The sequence below is a fragment of the Equus caballus genome, chromosome 3, assembly GCF_041296265.1.
Source record: "Equus caballus isolate H_3958 breed thoroughbred chromosome 3, TB-T2T, whole genome shotgun sequence".
Taxonomy (NCBI): domain Eukaryota; kingdom Metazoa; phylum Chordata; class Mammalia; order Perissodactyla; family Equidae; genus Equus; species Equus caballus.
In genome coordinates, this window is record NC_091686.1 from 1,512,319 (window position 1) to 1,532,078 (window position 19,760).

The window sequence follows — 19,760 nt, forward strand, 5'->3', positions numbered from 1 at the left end:
TTGAGAATAAAGAACGGACCCAGGGCCATTTTGAAGCAAAGTCAGGCCTCGGGGCGGAGCTTCTCATGAGTTTCCTTGTGGGGAACAAGCTGGGGAGACCTTTGAACGGGTGCCTGTGGTCCACAGTGCACCCTGGGAGAGATGAGCCTCTGCCTGCACCAGCTCTGGACGACCTTGACCCACACTTTGCCTGCCCAGCCCATGTGCTGCAACAACCAGGCAGATTTCCAGCCTGAGTGACTTCAAGTCCCCTGAGACACCAGTTTGGCATCTCTCCCCAGAGTTCTGGAAGGCTCGGAACAACTCTGCCCTGGTGCACGTGAGCATGTGCTCATTCATGTGTGTGTGTGTCCATGGATGGTGCGCGTCAGAGAGAGGGACAAAGAGACAGAGTGAGTGTGGTCCCTGTGGACAAAGCTGTCTCGTCCTCGCTGTGGGAATGTGAGCAGTTACTTAACTCCAAAGCTTTGGTTTCCTATCTGTAAGCCAGAAACCACAAGAGCTCACAGTGATCCAGCCTTTATCTCAGGCCAAGCACTACTCCAGGGGTTTAATGTGTACTAACCCTCACGTTTACACACATTCCTCACAAGTCCGTGATTTTGGAACCTTCATTATCTCACTTTTACAGATGAGGAATCCCAGACACGAGAAGGGCCACAGACCTCCCCAAAGCCCCACGGCTGACAGCGGGCAGAGCCTGCTGTGAAGCTGCACGCCCACACCACACGTTCTCAAGCACTTTGTGGGACCTCGCGGAGCGCAGCAAGCATTCAAGGGAAGAAAGCCCCGCCAGTGCCCAGCACAGTGCCGGCCCAGCACGAGCTCCCAGTGAATCCCACTGTTCCCACACTGGTCAGCTGCTGCCAGCGTGAGCTCTGCCAGCTGTCTGCACGGCCTGTGCGCCAGTGGAAGTTTCTGCACACACTGGCATGGATCTATAAGCACAGGACTGTACGTATGTGCAAATGTGTGTGTGCTGCAGGGCTGAACAAGGAGCAAGCTGGAGCCCCTGCACACCCAGAGAACACCTCAGCACTGGGGCACATGAGATCTAAGGCAGGTTAGAGAGAGCCACACAGCCACAGCTGGACAGTTAACAAACACCCCTAGGGGGTGCCCTGGAACTGAGCAGCCGGGGTTCCCTGAGGCGGCTGCTGAGCCAGCCTCTGGCCTCACAGGCCTTCACAGATGGCCCCTGCACAGGACTCTCTGGACAGAGACGTTGACCAGCCACTCTCTCTCCATGCCCCCAGCATGCCAGGTGTAGAGGAACCCAGGCCATGAGGTACACAGACTGCTACATCACAGTCCCCTAGAGAACAGGTTTTTAAGATTAGGTTCCAAGCTCCTGCCTGACTAGGACCTGACACTGGACCCTATGGCTGTGCTCTGGCGTGTGGCCCTCCCACGGGCCCAGAGGGGCCCAGGCTGAGTAAGCCTGCGAGGCTGGGAACAAGTGCTCTGTTTCAAGTCTTAGGCACTTTCAAGTCTGAGAAGCCCTGCTCCAGGGGAGGGCCTGGAACACCACCTTTGAACACCCTCCCCAGACAACTCAGAAGTGCAACAAGAGAGTCAGGCTATGAACAGTGAAGTGAAGACACCAGCCAGGAAGCCGAGGGGCCAGTGTTCTTGCTCTGGCTCTGCTTCTAACACTGTCTGTTCAGACAACTCCCTCCCCTCTCTGGGCTTGTTTCCCCATCTGCACAATAAGATGGTGGGACTCTGTTGCCTGCAGGCTCCTCTTCAATCCCAAGATTCTATGATTCCACTAAACACCTTTAAAGACAGACCTCAGGTTCAGAGGTGACACGGAAACAGAGCAAAGCAGCAGATTCAGGAGGCCAAACACACTGTTCATAAGATCACAAACAGCCAAAAAGCCAGGGAGTAAAGACCCACGGATCCCCTGAGTCTGCCCACAGGCCACAGGCCGAGCCCCAGCTGTCCAAGAGTGCCTGCCTCACCTGCAGGACGAGGCTGAGAGCCATGGCTTTAGAGGAATAGGGGGCAGAGGAAATGCCAAAGGCCACAAACAAGGCCACAGCCAGGGTCATCAGGTTGGTAATGAGCTCCAGCCTCAATGCCGCCCATCGGATGGAAGACAGAAACATCAGCAGGTAGTTGTTGTGCGTATCAGTCAGCCTTTTAAACCTGAGAAAGAAAGAACACCTGAACACCACTTGTGCTTGTCTAGCCCAGGGTTTCCCAAGGGTGGACACTGTTGCTTCCCCCAACATCCAGCTCCCACCAACAGAAGCTGACTTCTCTTTGGGGGGTTCCTCCCTACCCCTTTCTCAGCCGTGGAGTTGACCCTACCCAGATCTAGGAGAAGACTCTGACCGATGCAGGCCCATCAGGGCATCTTCCCCTGGCCCTGTCGATGGATTCAGAGATGGGTAAGTTACCTAACTGGGCCAATGAGAGTGAAGAAATGCCAGGACTTGTGAGTGAGAGAAGGAAGTGATCCCTTCCTGGTCCCCATCCACCTCAGAGTGGAGCTGTATCTGTCCTGCATACTGCTGTATCCCCAGTGGGCTCCAGGCACCTAATAGGCTCTCAGTGTTGACTCAAGGAAGGCATGCTCCAGGATCCCTCAGTCCTGGTGTCCACACAGTCCTTGGGTGCTCTCCAACGCCACTGGAGAGCTGGTGCCCTGGTTCTTCCCATATTCCAGTTAACTGAACACACACCACCTTCCTTGCTCAAACCTTACCAGGCTCCGAGGCCAGCTCAGATGCCTCCTCCTCCCGAAAGCCTTCCCTGATACCCTGAGCTGCAAGGCATCTCTTTCCCCTCTGAACTCATATGGCATTTTATCTGCTACTCTCCGGTGCTGCCTGTCACCTCCAACCCTGTATCATTACAAAAAGGTGTCTGTGCCGCCTGTCTTCCACCCCACTGTGAGCTTCCTGTATACAGTTCAGTGCTGACCATGTTGGATTCATCTTTACAGGGAGATAAGTTTATATTACACAATTCAGCCTCAGCAACAATCATAGGATTTTTCTTATTTGTTTCAACAAACATTTACAAGGCAAATCTATGAATAGTGAAGGAAATTCTGTTATTCAGAAAGCTATTACTCCTTATTATTTTATCAAAATTAGATACCTGTTTGGAAGCAAAAGAAAAGCAATGCAAGAAGTGCTGACACAAGTAATACTTCTTACTATTCATTGTACTAATATATATATGCAATATCCACGGGTCTCTAAGGTTTACAAACATTTTCCACATCACTTACATTTTTTATTCTTATAAGCATCATCTTATAGATGAGGTTCTGGAGGCTCAGAACAATAAACAGGATAAAACAGTGCTCTCTCTGATTCTTCTGAAGATGACACTATTCCCAGATACTCTATTTCCTACTTTCCTGCTTTTCCTCTCCCCAACCATCCCTATCATCCTGACATGGCAGCAGAAGGACTCACTCGTTGATGAAGTCTTCAGTTTTTCCATAGACATGGATGGAGCTCAGGCCATGCAGAGAGGTGAGAATGTGGGATAATAAAGGGGAGCGGCTGTAGGTCTCCAGTCTCTTGAACACAGTGATGGCCCTCTTGAACATCCTGCATCGAGAATGAGAGTGAGTGACCTGGGCCATCCGCCTTAGGGACCACCCAATCCTAAGTTGGTCCTAGCCTCTCCCCTCAAGTCACAAACCCCATTCACAAGCAAAAAGAACCCACTCACATACAATAAACGAAGCCAAAGATGGCTATTATGGCTCCTAACAGCAGGACGTATGGAGACAGCACACTGACAATCAGCAGGGTGGAGATTATCAGCAAAATCAGAAGCAGGAAGTGTTCAGCAACAGAAGGAAAGAATTGGTCCAGCATATCCAAATCCCCAACAAAGCAGTTTAGGAGTCGGCCTCTTGGGGTCGTGTCAAAGAAACTCATGGGATAGCGGGAAACCTGCAGGAACAAAAGCGACCCAGATCATGAGAGTAGCTGCAGGCCTTGCTTGGGACTTGAAGATGTCAGTTACCCTTAGGCTCTGAAGAGGTGCAGGATGCAGATAAGCAGTGTCCAGGGGAGAGAAGGTGGAGCAGGTTGAAGGCATGGGCTCCAGAGGCAATCTGCCTGAGTTGCCGTGCTATGGACTCCTTCACTTCCTGCTGTGTTACCTTGGGCATGTTACTTAACCCCTCTGAGTCTCAATGTTCTTATTTGCAAAACGGGGATGATAATGATGCTTCATAGAGTTGTGGTAAGGATTGCACAACTCTGCAAATATGCTAAAAACCTCTCAGTTGGCCAATTTAAAAGGGTGAATTTTATGGTCAGGTGAATTATATCTCTAGCTATTATTTAAGAGAGGGAGAGAGAGGGAAGGGGGAAGGGGGGAAGAAACAAACAATACAATGAAAGTGCTTACAGCAGTGCCTGCCCCTGACAAGCATCCCATTAATATCACCTCTTATTATTTTCTAGAGATAAGACCATTTTCACTCAGAATCACAAAAAATTGGCAGCAGCAGTTCCACTGTGGTTGCATATGACTCGGCGACTTGGGTGACTGGAAACACGACTGCCCTTCCCAAAGGTGGTGTCCTGACTGGACCTCTGAAAGCAGTGGACGTGAGACCCTCTGGAGATCGAAGGACGTTTCACACTAGAAGGGCCCTAACAAAACCATCGAGGTTGGCATCCTCATTTTACAGATGAGGAAACTGAGGCCCAGGAAGGCAAAGCGGCTTAGCGATCTGCTCAAGGCCGCCCAAGTAGTTAATGGCAAAACCGGGACAGGACCAGGCCTCCCAAGGCTTCCCCAACCCCCAGCACAGCCACGCTCTTTACAGACGGCATTTTATTTTTTTTAAAGATTGGCACCTGAGCTATCAACTGTTACCAATCTTCTTGTTTTTTCCTCTCTGCTTTTTCTCCCCAAATCCCCCCAGTACATAGTTGTATATTTTAGTTGTGGGTCCTTCTAGTTGTGGCATGTGGGACGCCGCCTCAGCATGGCCTTAGGGCAGCAAAGCTATTCTGTATGATATTTAATGATGGATACATGTCAGTATACATTTGTCAAAACCCATAGAATATACAACACAAAGAGTGAACGGTTAACATAAACTATGGACTTTAACAGTTAATGTAAACTATGGCCTTTAGTTAATAGTAACACTATTGTATAAATATTGGCTCATCAGTTGTAACAAATGTCCCACACTAATGCAAGAGGTTCATAATAGGAGAAACTGCAGGAGTGGTAAGGGGAATATGAGAACTCTCTTCGTACTTTCCACTCAATTTTTCTTAAACCAAAATCTGCTCAAAAAATAAACACTAAAAAAAATGGGGCAAAGTCAGGGTTTCCCCTGTGGCCACACGCAGTGTCCGGGCCCGTACCTTGTGGAAAAGCTGGTTGTGCAGGGCTGTGGATGCCTTTCTTGTGACCTTGGTGAAAGCCTTCGAGCAACCAATCCCAACGCAGATTACAGCCAGGGTGCTGAGGCCGTACACCAGTTGGTAAAAGGGCAGCTGAGGGTTCTCCAGGATGTCACCTGGGTCTGCAGGGGTCCTGTTGCTCTCTTGGCTGCTATTGGCCTTCAAGAAAGAACAAGGGGTGTTATATGATGAGAAATATATGTGGTCTTTGTCCCCAGTTCTGGCACAGAGCTCCTAAAACCCTTGTAATTGCCTAAGTGATAGGGGTGCTAGGAGCATCTTTTGTTCTAATATTTGACTTGACTCTGGTTCCTGACACCGAGCTTCTAGACCCTTGGAGTCTCTGGAGCAATAGGAGTGTCCTTCTGTAGCTAATGAGATGACGGGTGGCCAGGGGCCCTACCATTCAGGATAGAGGCTGGTCTCCAAAAAGACCAAGCTATGAGGAGAAGCTAGGGACTTTTCAGCCCCACCTCCCATCCTCCGGGGAGGGGAGAAGGGCTGCGGATTGAGTTCATAATCAATCATGCCTACAAGAGGAAGCTGCCAAGCACAGGGTTCAGAGAGCTTCCAGGTTGCTGACTACATCCATGCACCAAGAAGCTGGTGCACCCCAACTCCACAGGGACAGATGCTCCTGCACCTGGACCCTTCTGGAACTCATTCTGTGAACCTCTTCATCTGGCTGCTTCTCTATTATATCCCTTATATTAACCAAAAAATGTGTTTCCCTGAGTTCTATGAGCCATCTAACAAATTATCAAACCCAAGGAGGGGGTCATGGGAATCCCTGATTTATAGTTGGTCCGTTAAAAGTACAGGAAGTCCAGACTTATGATGGGCATCTGAAATGGGGCTGTCTTGTGGGACCGAGCCCTTAACCTGTGGGGTCTGTGCTAACTCCAGGTACTTGGTGACAGAACTGAGTTGAATTGTAGTATACTGAGCGTATGTCCACAGAGATGGAGAATTGGTTAATGGGGGAAAACATGCACCTTGGATATCAGAAACATTGTGTGCGAATAGAGCAAACCAGTGAGTTTTCTTTTGAGGGAGTCAGACCACCTGAGTCCAGGGTGAAATTCAGCAGGGAGAAAAATCCTTCTCCCTGAAGCCACGTAAGACTCAGCTGCTGGGACAAGGTGAAACTATATGTTAAAGCCTTGCTGCTGGGCTCTTTTGCTCTCCCTTCCTCTCCCTCCCCGCTGCCCTGCGCTGGATTCGGCCCCATGGTCTGTCCTCTGAACCACGACAACAGCTGGCTAACTGGCCTGTCTCCCTGACTCTGGCTCTTTCCTCCACCCCATCACCCACTTCACCCTGATTGTTCTACTCAGCAGCCTCCTTTCTTCTGTCAGGGTAAAAAACAGTTTCATAACATCCTTCACTCTATGGTGTTAGGAATTGGGGCTTGATTATCATCCGGCATCGTCCCCGCCCCTTCTACATCCTTCACTGTGATGCTGGGGAGAGCTTGGGAGCTCAGTTTCCCAGACTCCTTGCCAGCATGGTCTCAGGTTAGATTCAGACAAGGAAACCCACTCATGGGAGGAGAAGCCCTCACATGCTGGTGACGACTGTGGCAGGTGCGTGGGATGTGGAGTTTGGCCAGTGGCTTCTAGGCATCCTTCTGAGAACCTGCCACTTCAGTGCTGCCTGCTGCTGAGATCACTGGAGCCCGTGTCCCCTCTCTCCTCCAGCCCCTCCAATGTTTGTGTGGCCTCGAATTCCTATGTTAAATCCTTGGAAGCTCTGAAGACTTCAAGTGGCTTCTGTGTTCCTGACCAAACCCTGCCTGACACGTGACTCAAAAGTTAGCCAAGTGAAGCATTGGAAAGACATGGCTTGGATTCAGAGGACCAAGCTCCAGTCCTGGCACCCTCATGTCCCAGGGCAGCTTCTTTATTCTTTCTCGGCACAGTTTCCTCATAATTAAAATGGGGATGGTGATGCTCAGAACATGGGAAGATGAATGAATTAACCAGGCACATAATGGCTGAGAGCTGCAGAGCTCTCGATGCAGAACAACGCCCTCCAAATGCCGGCACTAAGAGACTCGAGCAGACTCTAGCATGTATTCTCCTGGTGGCTTAAGGCCTGTCCCTGGGATGACCCCAGACCCCCTGCACCCCATTAAAATGCTACCTGAGGAAGCTCAAATGCTGCCAGGAAGATCTGCTCTTGCCTCTAGCCACCACCTGATGGCATGCCCCCCACCTGCCTCCCTCAGAGAGCCTACTGGAAAAGGCTCACAGTGGTGAATCTGTATCTCTTGCAACCCAGAAGCATCTCTCTCCAGGACCTGAGAGCCACTGTTTGAAATGTGATCATCAGGAAGGACAGGGCCTCTGCCTTCCAGCCTCCGTGGGAAGACAGACTCCTAACTTGGGTGACTGCCAGCTCGCAAACATGGGTGCCCCACCCCACCACTCACCAACCCTTGCAGTCTGCACTTCCTGACTCCCCTGAGCCCTGCCCTCCCTCCCCCATTCTCCCTTTAAAATGCTCAGATTGCCTTTGCCCAAATCAGAATGGGGCCCAGCTCTTTCCCCTGCTGTGGGTAGTGACTGACTCAAGTCTGTTTTCCCCGCTTTAACTGAAGGCAGTCATGTCCATCTTTGGTGTGGCCTCCCAGCCCCCAACAAGGAGTGCAGAGACCAATTTTAAATAAAGCAGAGCAAGAAGGCAAAACTGTTGCCAAAGGAAGAAGTCACTAAGGTGCACTGTAAAGCATTCTTGGGAGCTGTTTGGGGACAGAAACCTCTTGGTTTCATCCCAACAAGACTGCATAGGTGACTGCTCATTCTGTGAACACAGGAGGCCAGAGCCAGGAGGGAGCCCAGAATTCTGGCTCCCAGAGGTTCTCTCTAGAGCTCCATTTGTCCGCTCGGCAACAGCAGGTTCTGGGCTTGTCATTGGAGGTCCCTAGCCCTTGCTCTGGCCCTTATGGGGCCTCAGGGAGGAAGAGGCCCCGTACCCCACACCTGCCATGGCACTCACCCCTGAGCCCTGCTCCAACCAATGGTTCAGCCACCACATGTTGAATGTCGTGAGGAAGATGAACACCAACATGAGAAGGAAAACCATGACAGAGACCAAGTAACCTGAGAGGGAGAGGGAGGAGTCACACAGGTGACATAAGCAGGTACAAGGCAACTGCTGACAGAGTTGCTGGTCCACCCCAGCCCTTGGATCTCCCTGACCCCCATCCACCTGGGACACCTTGGAGGACTGGAAAAAGCTGGGGTCCAAGGTTAGAAAGCCTTGGGTTGGAATCCTGCCTCTATTACTTGCAAGCTATGTGACCCTGGGCAAGGTACCAAATGTCCATGACATTCCACTTCCTCATCTAGGACATGGTGACAGTCAGACCAGCCTTGTGGGGCCACTCTGAAGATGACACTATACTCTACAGGGATGCCATGGTGGAAGGGGAGCCCTCCTCTCCCTGCCTCCTCTCCCCCACCGGCAGGCAGAGAGAAGACACACCTGACCCAGGGCAGGCTCCAAAGTGAAGGAAGAGTAAGATGTTGGCATGGAGTCAAAAGCACTCACAAAAATCTCTTCAATGTACATAGTTGTACATTTTTAGTTGTGGGTCCTTCTAGTTGTGTAAGATGTTGGCATGGAGTCAAAAGCACTCACAAAAATCTCTTCAATGTACATAGTTGTACATTTTTAGTTGTGGGTCCTTCTAGTTGTGGCATGTGGGACGCCGCCTCAGCATGGCCTGGTGAGCAGTGCCATGTCCACGCCCAGGATCTGAACCTGTGAAACCCTGGCCGTGGAAGTGGAGCGCATGAACTTAACCACTCGGCCACAGGGCTGGCCCTTATTTTTTGTATTCTTGATGCTCTAATATTGGGGCCTTCATCCTGGAGAGACTGCCCTTCCCAGGGCCAGCTAATTCCTAGAGCCAGCAAACAACTCCCTGTGAGCACACCTTTGATATGCAAACCAAACCATCCACAGCCAACACTCCCAACCATCTCGTTTATCAAACTCTCACACACCAAGCCAACATTCTCCCTGCCCTAACCCACCCTAGGGCCAGGCACCAGACAACCAGACGATGCTTACAGCCCAGAGCCCCTGAAATTATCCAAATCCTTGAATCCTAAGTTTACTCAGTGTACCTACCCTGCCTCTCCCACTCCTTCCCATAAACACCCCAATAATGGCTCTTGGCCATGCTCTCCCTTCTTGTGCCTCCAGCTCTGACCGGCTGCTGCTTCCCCACGTGCCCTGCATGGTGTAGCACGTCTGCTGCCCCCAGGGATCTGTGAGGGTAAACTTCTCCCTTCGTGACAAGAATTTCCATGTCTGCATGTCTTACCATACTTAATTAAACAAATTGCAGGTACATTTTAACTCAACTACGCATGGAAACACAACTTCCAGCGTTGAGTAGGGTGGCAGAGTTACTATAATCAAGTCAGGTAGGACTGGGGCGTGGAAGTTAAACCCAGGAATGGCATGACTCCCTTGTGTCTCTCGACCTCACATGACCTCACACGTTCCAGTCTGTCCCGGCTCCAGGGACAGGGCTGGCCTGAGAGAGAGCCCCAGGCCTGGCATGAGGCAGCTGACAGACTGTACCTCCAGCTGCCTGGATGTAGTGGTGGTAGACACTCCATCTCAGGGACCCTTCTTCCATCTTCTCCTTCTTTGTGAGCTGATTTTCCAGCACTGGTTCAGGGTAAGAGAAGAAGGAAATGGTACACCTCCCAATCTCCTGCATCTCCTTCCGGGGTCCTTGCAAAGCCCTCTGCCCCGGCTTCTACCCTTTTCCATTTCCTCACCTTCCAGCTGCAGTGCCCCACCTAAGTCTGACTCTAATTAGCCGATTTCCCATGGAAGACTCTGCTGAAGACAAATCTTTGACCTGGAGTCCAGAGTCTGGAAAAGGGGTCCAACAGCCATTCAATAAATCCTGGATGGCTTGGGGTTCTCAAGATCTTGATGAGTTGAGAGAGTCAGCAGGAGAGAATGAAGAAAGCAATGACCTGGGACCAGAAACTTGTTCCAGAATTGTGATCACAATACTGTGTAACCTCAGGCAAATCACTTAACCTCTCTGTTTCCTCATCTGACAATCGGCAGGCCTATAGTAGATGGTTGCTAAGATGCTTTGCACAATATGCTTCTGAGACAACTCCTCAAAAACAACTGTGATGCCAGCTCAGGCCGACTCTTGGCCTGGGGCAGGGCAAGGAGACCAGTACCTGGAGATACTAGGAGATGCTGCCGATGACAATGACGACAACAGGAAGCAGCATGTCAACATGTTGTTTCTGCCTGACACTCTCCCTTATAATAACAACACCCCAATTTTTCCTGGGGAAGAGGTCTGTCTTCCTATATTTGAATCTTGAGGGAAATTACACTAGGATGGAAAACGTGTGGAGTAGGTTTTCTTCAAAGATTCTGTACCTGTTCCTGTTACTTAGCCCCCAGAGTTGCTGAGGCCTGCTTCTTCAACTTTTCCTTTCATTCTGTGATCGACACACTTTCCTCCAATTATTTTTCTGACCAAACCGGTTTCTGACTTTCACAGCTGAAGATGCTATTGGTGACAGGAGCCCACAAAGTGCCAGGCACTCTGGTGGGGCTTCCCCACACCTGAGCTCATCGGATGTCCACTATGACACTGCAGAGTAAGCACCATTGCCTTCACTTTTGCCAGTGAGGGTTCAGAGAAGTTAAATTGCTTGGCCAAGGTCACATAGCTTTGAAGCAGCAGCATTGGAATTCAAACCCAGAACTTGTCTTATTTCAAAAATAAAGACGTTTCTGTTCTGCTGCCCTGTCTCAAAAAGCAACAGGACCACGAGCGCCTCTATATCCAGGCTGGGGCCCAATTCATTTCTCATTTCTAATGACTTTGTTTTCAAAATTTGTTCTCAACAAACATGTAAAAATGAATATCAAAATGTCTTGCAAACCTTTAAATTTATGCCACTCCAGGCCAAAGATACTTACTCCCCCTCCTGCCTCTGCCTCTGCACACCCTCAGCTGTGCCCTCCGTGACATGCTTCCTGGATCCTTCAGGCCTCCTCACTAGCACAGTCCACACCCCATGCTCTTCCACTACTTGGATCTGTAACCCTTATGGTGATGTCTAGGATCCCAGACACTGAGGGCCATGGCCTGGTCTGGGTCCAGAAGGAAGGGCCAGGACCTCTGGCGGACACAGGCAGGCATGCAATGTTCTCGCCCTGACCCAGCACCATTACCAGCATCGTCCGGGAGAGGCTCTTCCTGAAAGGTGGTCCGGGCCTGACCTTCCACCTGAGGCTCTTGTGCCCTCCTTGCTGGGTCCTGTAGCACGTCCTGGGAGGAAGCACACACCCCAGATGCAGGGAGTGCTCCTCCCTGTGGGGAATGCGGGTGGGGTTGGGTAGAAATCACCTGTGTGGCTTCCCTGGGCATCTTCTGGATGAGTTGGGCATATCGCCCCTTTTTCTGTATTAACTCACTGTGAATTCCTTTTTCACAGATTTTCCCATCTTCTAGCAAAATGATCTCGTCACAAAACTCTAAATACTGAACAGTAAGAAGAAATAAAGTCTTCAGTAAGCATACGAAAAGATGTTCAACCTAACTCTTCAAAAGGAAAATGCAAATTTAAATCATGTTCAAATATTATTGATACCACCCGGTTAGAAAAGTTTAAACATTGGGCAACCCCAAGTGTCGGCGACGATGGAGGTGAAGAGAATTTTCACAAAATGGGGGCGGATGGAGGAGGGGGGTGTAGATTGGTACAACTACTTGGAAAACAATTTGACAGTATCTAGCAAAATTAAAGATTTTGAAGAATTATGAACCAACAATTCAACTCCTAAAATTTCACCCTGAAAAAGCTCTTGAACAAGTGCAAGAAGACACATGTAGAAGGATGCACACTGGAGAATTTTTTGTAAAAGTGAAAAATGGTAAAAAAAAAAAAACCCTAAATGTCCATCCTAGAGAAATAAATTCTGGTATCTTCAGATATGGGGGTACCATACCAGTCAGGGTTAGAGTTACACGTATCAACAAAGAAGTTCTCAGAAATACAATGTCGAGTGAACAAAGCAAATTACTGAAGGACACAGAGAGTAAAATATCAATTACATAAAAGTTTTAAAATATGCAAAAGGACACTTTGTCATGGCCAGAGATTCCCATGTGTGTTATCAAAGGATGAAGGCAGGCAGGGAATGCTGGACAAGAAAATGAGGAGAGCAAGAGGGAAGAACAGAATGCAACCTGAGACGGGATCCTGTGTGGTTATGGCTCTGGGCAGGAGATACGGGGGTTTTCATCAGATTATCTTCTCAACCATTTCTATGTCTTAAATATTTTGTACGAAAAAAATGGTAAGGCCAAAATAAGGAGGCAAAAAGAAACAGAAAAAGAGGGAGAAATAATAGCAACGTCTTGAGGCCAAAACCAAGCCTGCAAATATCCAGGAAAAAAAATGTGTGAGAGGTGGTGACAGGCACAGCCACCACACCAGGGAAGAAGGTAAGACACGGGCAATTCTTCCCTGAGGGATTTTCTTCTTTCTTTTTTTTCTTCAAAAGCAGGGGCCTGATCGTAAAATTTTGAAGATAAAAGGAAATGTTAAAATTTGGTTTCATTTTTGCCAGCCACAGAAATCTTTTACCAGCCTATCCTCTCCACGTGGAAAGCAAAGGAAATCCAAGTTCTCTACAACACTCCCCAATTTGGGGGTCAAGTCTGAGATGAAGGGGCAGCTGCTGTGTGGTTGTCACTGAATCACCCTGAAAGAGCACAGCCTCGAGGGTCTCCAGGATCCGTCAGGCATAGCCAGGGCCCTGGCAGGGGGGTCACCTGCATTTGGTGGGTCACCAGGACCACAGACTTTCCCCTGAGCATCTTCTGAATGCACTCTTCAAAGACGTGCTTCGCCACGTGGTTATCCAAGGCTGACATGGGGTCATCCAGCAGGTAGACATCGCGATCGGCGTAGACAGCACGGGCCAGGCTGATCCTCTGCTTCTGTCCCCCGGAGAGGTTGAGGCCCCGCTCCCCAATCTGCGGACAGGCAGCGAAAGGCAGCATGTCTCAAGGGTGAGCACAGCCAGGTGTGCCCTAACCAGCCAGCGGGCGCATGTGACAGATGGAGCCCCTTAGTGCACACTGCTGGACGCCTAAGGATTTGGCACCCCTGGCATTTGAAAAATAGTTTCCAAAATCTGCTTAGTAGGGGATGGACAAACCAATTTTCAGTTAATTAAAATTTTATAATTCATCATTAGACAGAATTTTTCTAATCTGCCAACTTCTTAGGTGACATATTAAACTTTCGACAACTTAGATAATAAAATAAATCATTCGTTCCCAAGAAACAGCACCTTCTTCCCTATTTTTTGGGCTTTCTATCTCCATTGACTGCAACTGTCAACTTGCAGGACCACCAGCCTGGGTCAGGGGTGTGGTCGAAGGCCACGGCCCCACACACAGCTACTCAGCAGAACACAGGCCAGGACTCTATGCTGCCATCATGGGAGGGGCCGCCTTGCACGGCACCTCTGTCTGGAGGAACACCCAGTCAGAGGCACTCATTACTGGGCAGCATGTTTGGGGCCCTTGCAGACTGCGCTCCAGGCCACTGCCGGCTGGCCCACCCCTCAGTCAGGCTCTGAGGATGAGGGAGCCGGGGTGTAAGTCCCGGCTCCCGCTCTGCCAAGAACTCTTGAGGTCTCTGTTGACAAGAAGCAGGGTTGAAAGAGCAGCTGGGTGACCTCTTATCACCGCTGTGCCTCCAGTTCACCAACGTGCCAATGTGTGCCTTGGATGAGCTGCTTGGCCCGGCCAGGGCCCGGTTCCCCGTTCAGTCACTCACTCAGCAAACACTTAGGAAACGCCTTCTGTGCTCTTCTAATGACAAGCGAACACTTGCTCTGTGCTGGGCACTACTCAAAGCCCTGTGTGTGTCTCCACTCGTCCGAACCTCAAACAACCTGATGAGGCCAGTGCTCTTCTTGACGCATTGTACAGACCAGACCTGTTTTTCCTACTGAAGAGGCAACTGTCAACAAGACAACCAGGCTCTCTGCCCTCGAGGGTTTATAGTCCCACTTTAGAAGAAGGACATTAAGTACGACCTCCCAGGGCTCTCTGATGCTCACCTAAGACAGTGCATTCAAGCTACTAGAACAGAACTTTGCACATAGTTAGCGCGCAGCAGACTGAGCTGTTACTAGATAGTAAAATCAAGACAAGAACACTGCATTTATCTTACAGGGATCTCATGGGATTAAAGGAGGCTGCTCATGTGAAAGACAGTGAATCACCAGGAAAGTGCAACAGTCAGAAATCCAGTCGCTGCTGTGGGGCTCTGGCTGATGCTTCCACCGGCAAAGGAAGTGCTGCCCAGAGAGGGACGGGGGGTGAGGGGTTGGGCTGGATGGGAGGTTTCTTGTCCTCACAGGGTATCTGCTCCTGCTCCCGGAGGAGGAGTTTGAGGTCAGCACCCCATCCTTGGGGGTAAGGTAGCCTCTTTGCCAGCTCCCACTGTGAGGTGAGCCCCAACTTCCCTCCTTCGGTGAGGGAGGCTCTGAGGCAGGAGCTGCAGGGCCAGCTCAGTACTTACCTAGGGAGGCAGCCCGAAGACTCCAGAAGACCGTTACAAAGGCCCCGTCACCAGAGAGCTTGGGGAGGCTCGCCTCCCACTCACCTCCGTCATGTCTCCAAAGGGCAGAATTTCCAGGTCCCGGTTCAGGGAGCAGCAGTGGAGCACTTGGAGGTACCTGTGATGGACAGAGAGCTGAAGGGACAGGTGGCCGGGCTGCGGGACCTCCTGCCTTGCCCAGTTTGGAAGGGAGAGGTCTTGCACCCCATGCTAAGAAATTTGGACTCAATCCTGCATCTAACGGTAAATCACAGGAGGCTTTCCTCATTGCCTTCCTCCTTCCATTTCTTTTAATCAGATACACACACTTAGTGAATATTTGAACAGAACAAAAAGAAGAGACAGTGAAAAGCAAGTCTCCTTCCCATCTTTGACCCTCAGTTGCTTTCCTTGGAAGCAGCCACCATTACAGTTTCTTATGTATTTGTCCAGAAATAATCTAGTCATATATGTCTGTGTGCTGCATAATTAGCCCTATATTGTTTCAATGGCACCATAGTATTCCATTATATGGCTGCACCAAAATTATTTAACCAGTGCCCCCTTTGATGGACATTTGGGTTGTTTCTAGTCTTTTTTTTTTTTTTTTTTTTTTTGCTTGAGGAAGACTGTCACTGAGCTAACTGTGTCACTCCTCCTCTATTTTATGTGAGATGCCTCCACAGCATGGCTTGATGAATGGTACTAGGTCCATGCCCAGGGCCTGAACCTGAGAAACCCGGGCCACTCACAAGCCACCCAAGCAGAGCACACAAACTTCATCACTATGCCACGGGGCCGGCCCCAAGGTTGTTTCTAGTCTTTTGCTACTGTGAACAATGCAGTGTGAACATTCTTGTCTATGGGTCTTTGTGTTCATGGGTGAAATTATCTATGCATTAAATACTTAGCAGTGGGCTTGCTGACTCAAAGAACTGGTGCCTTTTTATTTTTGGCAGATATTTCAAAACTGCCCTGTGAGTCATATCAGTCTGAAAGCAGAGCCATGACAAAATGAGAGCTGTGGGTTAGGACGGCTGCCTGGAGGTGGAACACAGGGTGGAACAGAGCAGGAGAAGACTGGAGGCAGGAAACCAAGGGCAGGGGCAGTGGGAACAGTTCAAGCAAAAGATCACAGACCAGAACTGGCAGGGAGATGGAGAAAAAGAACAAACTACGAGAGATATTGAAGAGAGTTGTCCAGGGTTGGCGACCAGTTAGATGTAGGTGACAGAGGAGGGGGTGTCAGGCTCGCTGGGGTGCGCAGTTCAGTGACGACCTTAAATGGAATCGGGCAATCTGGGAAGAGAGCAGATGGGCTGGGGATCGGGCACACAGGGTGCTCATGAATTGGGATTGGAGCTGATGATGAGCCCAGAGGACAACCAGCCGGAGACGGCCAGTGTATATGCCTACATATCTCTTCACTCAGTGTTGTTACCAGGGGCAGATTGCAAAATCTAGCAAATAGTCAAAGGACACCGGAGTGTACCATCGTTGGAAGGACAGCTGTAGCATTCACGGAAGTTTTCACGGGTCCCTCACTGAACAGACCTCACTGGGGATTTCCAAGTGCACGTCTCAAGCAGGTCAGCCCAGGACCCCGGGAGGGAGAGGCACGAAGGGCAAGGAGGGATACAGATGGAAGGTGGGTGGCCCACAAGGCCGTGAATCCAAACTCATTTCCTCTACGTGGCACAACCTCATCACCCCATTTGTTTCACCTTTTGACTGAGGGGTCAGGAATTAATACAAGCGAAGTTTTAAAGTAACGTTTTTGGAGGGGAGGGTTATTTGGAGCTATATAGCATAACAGTTATGCGTGAAGTGTCTGAAAGTCACTGGGTTCATATCCTGGCTTTATCGTATTCTCCCAGCTGTGTGACTTTTGGCAAATCATTTAACTTCTTGGGGCCTCAGCTGACTCGTCTGGAAAATGGGTATGACAGTAATTTTTCTCTCGCAGTGAGGAGGAACAATGGTGATGCATATAAGCGAGCACACGGCCAGTGTTAGCAGTTGCCAACTTACTATTAGCAGCTGGGGGGTCCCTCCCAAACCAGCCACACACACCCACGTCCTTCTGTGCCCCTCCCAGAAGCTTACCGGGCCTTGTCGTACTGGACTCCCATGAGGATGTTCTCCCTGATGCTGGCCCCGATCATCCAGGGCTGCTGGGGGACGTAGGCCAGGCTTCCATGCACCCCCACCAAGCCCTCCTGCAAGTGCATCTGCAGCAGAGTGAGGCCAACCTCAGGACCGGGCTGGGACAGGGACAGACCCCCCAGGGCTCAGCAGCCACAGCGCCCAAGGCCCCCACTGCCCTCTGGGACCCTGGGGGCTCTCCTGTATCAATGGGACTTTGAACTTGGTCCTGCCAGGCCCACCCGGGAGATGAGGAAGGACCTGAGAACACAGCAGCAGTGGGGGCTAAGCAGGCCAGTTGGTGCTGCGGCTGAAACCACGGTTTGCAACGAAGACACCATGTACTTTTTCTCTTCTTTCCCCAGCCCATGCCCTAGCAAGCAGTGCCTCCATGCTCTTCATGGTGAGATGGAAAGTTCCAGGCCACCTCTGACCATCCCAGGATATCACAGAATTATTAGTAATGTTGTAAGGTTTGATAACACCATTGTGGTTAGATGGAAAAATGTCCTTATTTTTTGGACATCACGATGAAGTATTTAGTGGAAAAGGGTCATAATCTCTGTCATAAAATAGTTCTACAAAATACGTTTCTGCATAGATGTGGCAAATATGCAAATGGTATCAAATGTTGATCGAGGTGGTGAGTGTACGGGCCTTTAATGTAGTGTTCTTCCTGCTTTTCTGTATAAGTTTAGAAACACACTTTAAAAAAAATAAAGGCCATAACCCCCATCCCTGTCATCTCAGCATAGGATCTTCTCATCCTGTGCTCCTTTCACTTTCTCATTCTGTGCTTTTTACTTCTGATCTGGAGTCAAGCTTTAATAAGAACAAAACTTTAAAATGACATCTTTTTGTTTTCCTTTATTGGAAACAAAGTGACAGTTCATTTGAAGAGGAAACTGACAAACGGCTGGTCACGTAGAAAGGTGGCCTTGAATGGCAGTCACCAGGAGACGGTGCTGCGAGGAAAAGCAACGCTCCTCCATTGGGTGGACCTGAGTTTCAGCCCTGGCTCCAGCCCTTATCTGCTGGACGGCCTTGGGCACATCACCTCAGTGAGCCTTAGTTCCTCATCTGTAAACTGGCCATAATGACTGCGCTTTCCTCAGAGGGTTGTTTTCAGGGTTGAAAGAAAAAATGGGATTCTCTTCGCACAGGGCCTGGCATGTAAGTACTATTCAAACTATTTTTACTATTTAAAAGAAGAAAAAGTAGTCTTTCTTCTCCCCAGTTGCAAAGAAGTTGGGGAAAGCCCACAACACGTGGAGCACAAAGAAACGAGCTGTCAGACTGATGTATGAGGGGAGAAGTCTACTGACACCATGATCACATCCCAAGGAGCAGATGAGTCTGGTATGTACATTTGGGAGAAGGAGCTGAGGGTGAGCTAAATAAAAGAAGGACCTGCTAGTTCTCCCAACAATGTGGGAATGAGGGATGACAGGCAAGAAAGGAGAATGAAGAGAAAGAAGCCCCCGGATGGCGTGAGGCTGGGGCTGAGTAGGGAAGAGCTGGTGAGAAGCCCCCGTGGGGAGGTGGCCATAATCGCACACCAGGTGTTGTGGCCTTGGTAGGGCACTGTTTGCTGAGAGGTGTGCAATGTGACCTTAAATGTTTTGGGGGAATGGGAGGGGGTTTTTTGGAAACCGGAGAAGGCATGGGCTGAGCCATACATCTGCATGGCTGTGGACTAAGCAGACCTCAAAAACATCCACAGCGATGGAATTAGAGGGTTCAGGTCTCAAGGGCAGGGGAACCCAACAGGCATGTGAATTCTACTGCTGGGGTACCAGTAAGACGGCCCATCCCATCCAGAGGGCCACCTCTGTCCACCCCCTTCTCCCTTCCTCCTCCTCCGTTCTCCCTTCACATGTCACTCCTGATGCTGTCTCACAAGGGACACATGTCTCACTCTGAGTTCGGCTTCATGAAATGATTTTATCATTTTTGAGACACCTGTATCACCACCCTGATAGCTGGTTGATTACATACAGGGTGGGGAAAGCAGAGAGAAGAGGTGAGGCTGGATCTGCAGGTGGCCTCTCAGGGTGAAGAGGAGAAACAGTTACGACCCGCCTCCCACTCAGTGCACGCTCACGCATTTTCCATTGACAAAAATCGTATTGGCTCTGACCCCCTTGAGGAAGATAGTGATGGCGTGACTTACTGGGGGAACTCGAGCTTCGACTGCCTGTGGGTGGACATGCATGGGACACAAGTCGCTTACCTCCCCCAAGATGGCTGACAACAGGCTGCTCTTGCCACTCCCACTGTTGCCACAGATTCCTAACATGGTCCCCTGCAAAGCCAAGGAGGACAGACAGGCGTTGGGACAGCACAACCCTCCCACTTGCTCAGGGCTGGTCTATTGTTTGAACACAAAATGACGAATGGAAAACAAAATAGCCACATCCACTCCAGGGCCCCTCAGATAAGCAAAGCTCAAGAGGACCTCTGAGGTCAGTCTATAGAGGTGGGAAGGGGCAACCTCAAAGGAAGGAAGTCGCATGGAAGTGGCAGAGAGGAATTCATGGATAGGTGGCTTTGTAGGGTAAGAAACCCAATTCCAGATCAGCAT

At 50.0% G+C, this 19,760-nt stretch overlaps 1 protein-coding gene and 1 long non-coding RNA gene across 12 annotated transcripts in view; one reads left to right on the top strand and one right to left on the bottom strand.

Annotated features, from left to right (window-relative positions):
• Positions 1-19,760, bottom strand: part of ABCC11 (ATP binding cassette subfamily C member 11) — a 72,757-nt gene that overhangs the window by 23,019 nt on the left and 29,978 nt on the right. For 7 of the 11 annotated variants that reach the window (XM_070262922.1, XM_070262925.1, XM_070262919.1 and 4 more), the window contains 11 exons: positions 19,410-19,481; positions 17,138-17,262; positions 15,098-15,170; positions 13,249-13,452; positions 11,643-11,952; positions 10,005-10,094; positions 8,406-8,509; positions 5,367-5,564; positions 3,700-3,926; positions 3,438-3,575; positions 1,968-2,154 (listed from right to left, as the gene is read on the bottom strand). In XM_070262922.1, coding sequence (XP_070119023.1) covers positions 1,968-2,154; positions 3,438-3,575; positions 3,700-3,926; positions 5,367-5,564; positions 8,406-8,509; positions 10,005-10,094; positions 11,643-11,952; positions 13,249-13,452; positions 15,098-15,170; positions 17,138-17,262; positions 19,410-19,481 — 1,728 coding nt within the window. Of the gene's footprint in view, positions 1-1,967; positions 2,155-3,437; positions 3,576-3,699; positions 3,927-3,999; positions 4,151-5,366; positions 5,565-8,405; positions 8,510-10,004; positions 10,095-11,642; positions 11,953-13,248; positions 13,453-15,097; positions 15,171-17,137; positions 17,263-19,409; positions 19,482-19,760 lie in introns of those variants that run through there. The other 4 variants (XM_070262921.1, XM_070262926.1, XM_070262927.1 and 1 more) reach the window with 4 other exon arrangements.
• On the top strand, positions 8,284-13,766 carry LOC111772738 (uncharacterized). Its single transcript, XR_002806741.2, has 2 exons — positions 8,284-8,550; positions 11,906-13,766. It is a non-coding gene; the product is annotated as an uncharacterized lncRNA (long non-coding RNA).